The sequence below is a fragment of the Rhinolophus sinicus genome, chromosome 3, assembly GCF_057876585.1.
Source record: "Rhinolophus sinicus isolate RSI-liver-muscle chromosome 3, RSI-T2T, whole genome shotgun sequence".
Classification (NCBI taxonomy): Eukaryota; Metazoa; Chordata; class Mammalia; order Chiroptera; family Rhinolophidae; genus Rhinolophus; species Rhinolophus sinicus.
Window position 1 is genome coordinate 92294705 of NC_142503.1, and position 6000 is coordinate 92300704.

The 6000-nt window shown below is 49.6% G+C and overlaps 1 protein-coding gene across 6 annotated transcripts in view; it reads right to left on the reverse strand.

Moving 5' to 3' along the window:
* DTX2 (deltex E3 ubiquitin ligase 2) overlaps nucleotides 1-2867 on the reverse strand; it is a 37138-nt gene extending 34271 nt beyond the window's left edge. For 2 of the 6 annotated variants that reach the window (XM_019752766.3, XM_019752768.3), the window contains exon 1: nucleotides 2708-2857. Coding sequence is in view for 1 of the 6 variants with exons in the window: in XM_019752764.3 (XP_019608323.3) it covers nucleotides 1339-1503; nucleotides 2708-2867 (325 nt within the window). In the remaining 5 variants the exon portion in view is untranslated. Of the gene's footprint in view, nucleotides 1-1338; nucleotides 1504-2512; nucleotides 2572-2707 lie in introns of those variants that run through there. The other 4 variants (XM_019752764.3, XM_019752767.3, XM_074328404.2 and 1 more) reach the window with 4 other exon arrangements.
* Between the last annotated feature and the right edge of the window lie 3133 nt (nucleotides 2868-6000).

Consider the following 6000-nt stretch of genomic DNA (forward strand, 5'->3'; position numbering starts at 1 on the left):
TCCCCAATAAAATCTTTGAAAAACAAACAAACAAACAAATTCTGCCTTGCAGACCACAACCACATGTAAAAGGATGGACCAATTAAAAAAAAAAAAGAAAGGCCATCGCAATCTGGTCCTTCCCCATCAACAGCATTTGCCAGTGCACTTCCCTTCAATACCCTCTTTCATCTACACCTCCCTCTCCCAAAGAGTTTAAGTGATGAGATGCTATCCCCATATACATCCCGTTTCCCCACCTCCATACCTCAGCTCTATGCAGAATCCTATTCACTTGACCACCCACCCTCACCTGACCCAACTTTCAAGGCCCCATTTAAACATCACCTCCATGATGCCTTGATATGCCCAACTGAAAGAAAACACCTGTTTATCAGCATTCTGTCCGTTACAGTTTTTTATGTCCATCAATGAGACTATGAGCAAGCTGAGGGCAAAATCGCATGTCTACATCCCCCTACCAGAAGCTGGCATGGTGTAAGGAAACAGTCATAACGAGAATAATCCAATTTAACCCATTCCACACTTTCCAGCCAGTGCACTCATTGAAAACGCTCCTCATGGAATTCTCCTTCTACAATCTTTCTGCTCCCCAGAGCCTTGGTATGGCCCACGAAACCCTCCACACTCAGCCCTCTATCCACCTTCCCAGCAGCCTCTACTCCACACCCATCCCGTTGCTCCAGCCACACTAAGCTACTCCCTGTGGCCCAGACATGCCAGGTAGCTTCACAACTTGTATATGCCGACTCCTCTGCCAGACTACTGCCCCTACTTTCTAAGTCCTACTCCGTCTTCACAACTCACCTTGGATTATCATCTTCCGGAAGCCTTCCTCACCTTCCCACCTTCCCTTTTACCCCTTCCTGGATGAGTGGCAGCTCTTCCCTGGGAGTGCCCCCTCACCATGTATCACTGACACCTTGCCACTGTCTATGGTGTCTTGTCCACCAAACCACAAAGTCCCAGAGGACAGAACTCTTGTTGCTCCTCACTGTACCCCCAGCACTGAGCTGGTATGACACCAGTAAAGATTCATGCAAAAAAAGAAATAAAAATTTCCAATTCAAATGCAGAAATCATGACTTTCGTCCTTCACCCCATAAAGCATGTCTTGAAGTGCAAACCAGGTGGAAAGCACCCTCTAAGACTGGTTAAACAGGAGAAGCCGTTGGCCAGAAGCCACTTAAATTTATTTGAGAGAGTTGGCAATCAACAATCTACTCCCAGGGCTCACTTTCATCCTGGAGACCTCAAATTCTACCCTGCCCAGTCCCCACCTTCTTTACTGAAAACCAGATTGAGAAGACAGCAATGTAAAGTCCCCATGGCTCTCACCTCCTCTCTCTGGAGAGCTGGCACAAACTGTCCTTTCTTGATGGAGACACCAGATCCTTAGGAGGAATGACTTGTTCGAGTTCCCATCTTGATATAAAATGCAAACAACAAAAACCAGGCAAATCTGAAAGGCTTGCTGACTAAGCGACACAAATTCCAAGGCACCTTTGCCAACAAGGAAGAAGATGATCAGGTTTTAAATTGAGAAACAGCAGTTAGTGAAAACGAATGCACAGATGTTGGGTCCATGTGCTGTGGCTGGGGACTGGAAACCACCAGATTTATTTTCCAACAGCCTGGGCAGAGCAGAAGGTACAGTAGTCTTCTTCTGCCTACTCAATAATCAAGGGGATGGTTTAAACACACACACACACACACACACACACACACACACACATACACACACACCAAGCCCTTTCATACTGAAGCCCAATAGGACTTTATAAGCCAGCCTGTAGTGTAGGCATCCAGAAAATCAATACACCAGAGAGGGTAAAATTCTGGCCAAAGTCACACAGCAATGAACAAGAGACTTAGTTTTAGTTACTCTGATGGTTTAACTAAAGCCTCATTTAGGCTCTTAGAAAGTCCACCTTCTAGAACTCGAGAAGAGCTGGCATGGCATGCGAAAATATTTTTAGTTTCTTAAGGGTTCAAGCATCTGTGCATACACTACTTTCACTGCTACTGGCACTTAGGAAAGTGGAACCAGTGTGAAGAATAGCTGGCTGACAAAGTCGGGATGAAAGGGTAGTTACAGAAAAAGTCTCCTAAATCCTCTTCATTATACATTATGCGCCCCACAAAAGTAACCCAGGGTCTCTGGAAACCGGAGCTTCCCGGAAGGCAGACACCACTTGGGTCCGGGAAGCAGAGTCAGGTGCTTCCCGGACCCCAGTGGTCCGGGAAGTACAGCCCCCGCTCCAGTGAGTCATTAACCTGGAGGCAGACCCCAACAGAACCCTCACCCTAACAAGGCAGCCCGGTGGTAGTATCGCCACCGCCTCCTGCGGGTCCTGTGAGAAGGGGTCCACTCCTCCCGACCGACCTAAACTTCCAGGGTCTGCGCCCCTCCCACTGCTGGCCCTTCGGCTTCCACCCTAGCGTTCACCCTCCCACCCAGCGCCGAGTCCTGTACTAAGCTCCCAGCGCCTCCTAATTCCCCAACTCTCACCTCCGGGATCTTCAGTGAGGAGACCAATCCTCCCAACCCTCCCCGGACGTCACCCCGGGACTACAGTCCGGCCGGGCCCAGCCCTCCCACACTCCCACGCCCGCCCCCTTCCGGTCCCAACTCAGTTTGGTCTCCCCCGCGCCCTCCCGACCCCATCTCTGGAGACCGGCAGATGGCCTGTCCGCCCGCTCTCACCGAGGCTGAGGAGGGCGAGGGGGCAGGCTGAGGGCACTGCCGCGCTGAGGCGGCAGCTCCGGCTCGGCCTGGGCACAACTCCGGCTGTAGCTCCGACTCTGAGGAGGAGACAGCCAGAGTGAAACTCCGCGTCGCAGCTTCCTTGCGCTCCGGTGCGCATGCCCAGGACGCGGGGCCTTCTGGGAAATGTAGTTCGGGCGGGGGCGGAGCCCGGGGCGGGGGTGGGGCCGAACCCGACGCGCACCTGTTCAGGTGTAGTTATTGTTCGTTCTTAGCCTGTTGGCTTATCGACTTATTCCTTCATTACTTTACTGATTCGTTTCACATAGTTTTTACCCGTACATACATGGTTCCAGACCCTGTGCTGGGTACTGGGGATTAACAGGTCAATCGGAACTCGGTTTCTCTCCTGGAAGAACTTCGTATCTAGTTGAGGATAAGACACAATTACAATATAGTGAGATAAATGTTGTCATAAAGGGGTGGGAGCAGAGAAGGGTGTACTTAATTTAGGGGGTTGGTCAGGAAGACATCACAGAAGGGTAATACCTGAGTTGTATCTTTCAAGCCCACATAGGGGTTTGCCAGATGGAATACAGGGAAGCCCATGCAAAGAAAGAGAGATGTGAAAGTGCCTGACACATTCAGGAAGCAGCGAAATGTTCCTTGTGGCCAGAACAGAGTGTACATGGAGGGGGTGAGGACAGAGAAAATGAATTAGGGTGTGGCAGGATATGAATATGGGGAGAAGGCTGGGTAAAGTCTGATAGACTTCAAATGCCATGCAAGGAATTTAAGCAACTGGAGACAGCGTTGCCAGAGTCAGTGTTGAACTTTTAGAAGGATACCCTGTGTGGTGGGTGGAGGATAGACTGAAGGGAAAGAGAAAGGTGTAGGGAGACCTGTTTGGAGGCTGTTGCTGTAGTTCAGGTCAAGGATGATGAGGCCTAAACCAGGCTGGTGATGAATCTGGAATCACAGACTTCCTTTACAAAGCTAAAGAAAGTTATTCCCAGAAAAAAATGCTCAAATATCAGTGTTCACACGTGTACACACATATTACACACATTTTGCGTCCGGTTTCTAGGGTACAGAGTCCTCTGAATCTCAGACTCTAAGTATTTTTACATAATCTTATGTCACTCATACTTGATCAGGGATTTCGAGGAAGATTCAGACTGCTGGGGATGGAGGAAGACACCTTCCCCCTCATTTGGTTCCAAAGCTTCATTTTATAGAAGAGGAAGCTGAGGCCTAGGATGGGGGAGTGACCCACCAGAAGTTCGTGAAGAAGGAGCACCTGTTGTACGCCAAGTCTCTGGTACCCTAAGCCAGGACTCCACCACCTGGGAGCTGGCTTAGAGGACACGTGCCTTGAGTCTAGGGAGGCACCAAAGTCAAGTTCTCCCACTTACTCCCAGAGCCAGACCTCCATCAAGAAATGAAGGATAGGGTCCAGCCCGGTGGCTCCGGCGGTTAGAGCTCTGTGCTCCTAACTCCAAAGGCTGCCGGTTCGATTCCCACATGGGCCTTAACCTCCATGTTGCTGATGGGTCAACTGTAGTTAAAAACACAATAGAGGGCCAGCCTGGTGGCTCAGGCGGTTAGAGCTCCATGATCCTAACTCCGAAGGCTGCCGGTTCGATTCCCACATGGGCCAGTGGGCTCTCAACCACAAGGTTGCCAGTTCGATTCCTCGAGTCCCGCAAGGGATGGTGGACAGCGCCCCCTGCAACTAAGATTGAACGCAGCACCTTGAGCTGAGCTGCCACAGAGCTCCCAGACGGCTCAGTTGGTTGGAGCGTGTCCTCTCAACCACAAGGTTCTCAGTTCGACTCCTGCGAGGGATGGTGGGCTGCACCCCCTGCAACTAGAAACGGCAACTGGACCTGGAGCGGAGCTGCACCCTCCACAACTAAGACAGAAAGGACAACAACTTGAAGCTGAACGACACCCTCAATGACTAAGATTGAAAGGACAACAACTTGACTTGGAAGAAATAAAAAAGTGCTGGAAGTACACACTGTTCTCCAATAAACTCCTGTTCCCCTTCCCCAATTAAAAAAAAAGAAAAGAAAAGAAATGAAGGATAGCATTTTACTTGTGATTTATACTAGGTGACTGCAGTGGCTACAACTCAGGATGGGAACACATCCCTTCCCCTCTCAGTCTCAGTCTTCTCAGCCATGACCATCTACAACATTTTTAAAGCACCTAGTGTGTGCCAAGTACTTGACATGCATCATGCCACTGAATTCTTTCAATGGGGTCGGTGTCATCGTTATCCCCAGTTTAAAGATGAGGACATTTGGGGCGGCCAGGTGGCTCAGTTGGTTAGAGTGCGAGCTCTGAACAGCAGGGTTGCCTGTTTGATTCCCACATGGGCCAGTGAGCTGCGCCCTCCACAACTAAAGTGAAGACAACGAGCTGCCACCGAGCTGCCGGTGAGGCTGCGAGATGGCTCAGTTGGTTACAGCATGTGCTCTTAATAACAAGGTTGCCGGTTCAATTCCCACAAGGGATGGTGGGCTGCACCCCCTGCAACTAAGATTGAAAATGGCGACTAGATTTGGAGCTGAGCTGCACCCTCCACAGCTAGATTGAAGGACAGCGACTTGACTTGGAGCTGATGGGCGCTGGAAAAACACACTGTTCCCCAATTTCCACAATTTTAAAAAAAAAGGACATTTGAGGCACATTGAGGCACAGAGCTTAAGCAATGTGTCTAAGGTGACAGACACAGTTGGCAAATGGCAGAGTGGCAGAGCTTGTCTTTACATTCAGGTAGTATCCAATTGCAGATATGAGCACGCCCCCATGACTGGCCTCATTGGGGTGGGAGTGCAGATGACATGATCTGAAGCATTAGAAAAGTTATTCAACATTCAAAAGAGATATATATATATATATATATATATATATATATATATATATATATATATGTTTTTTAAAGATTTTTATTGGGGAAGGGGAACAGGACTTTATTGGGGAACAGTGTGTATTTCTAGGCCATGATTGGGGAACAGTGTGTTTTTCCCAGGACCCATCAGCTCCAAGTCAAGTTGTTGTCCTTTCAGCCTTAGTTGTGGAGGGTGCAGCTCAGCTCCAAGTCCAGTGAATCTTAGTTGCAGAGGGCACAGCCCACCATCCCTTGTGGGAGTCGAACCGGCAACCTTGCAGTTGAGAGCATGCTCTCTAACCAACTGAGCCATCCGGCTGCCTGGGAGCTCAGCAGGAACACAGTGGCAGCTCAGCTGCAGCTCATTGTCTTCATTCTAGTTGCAGAGGGCGGA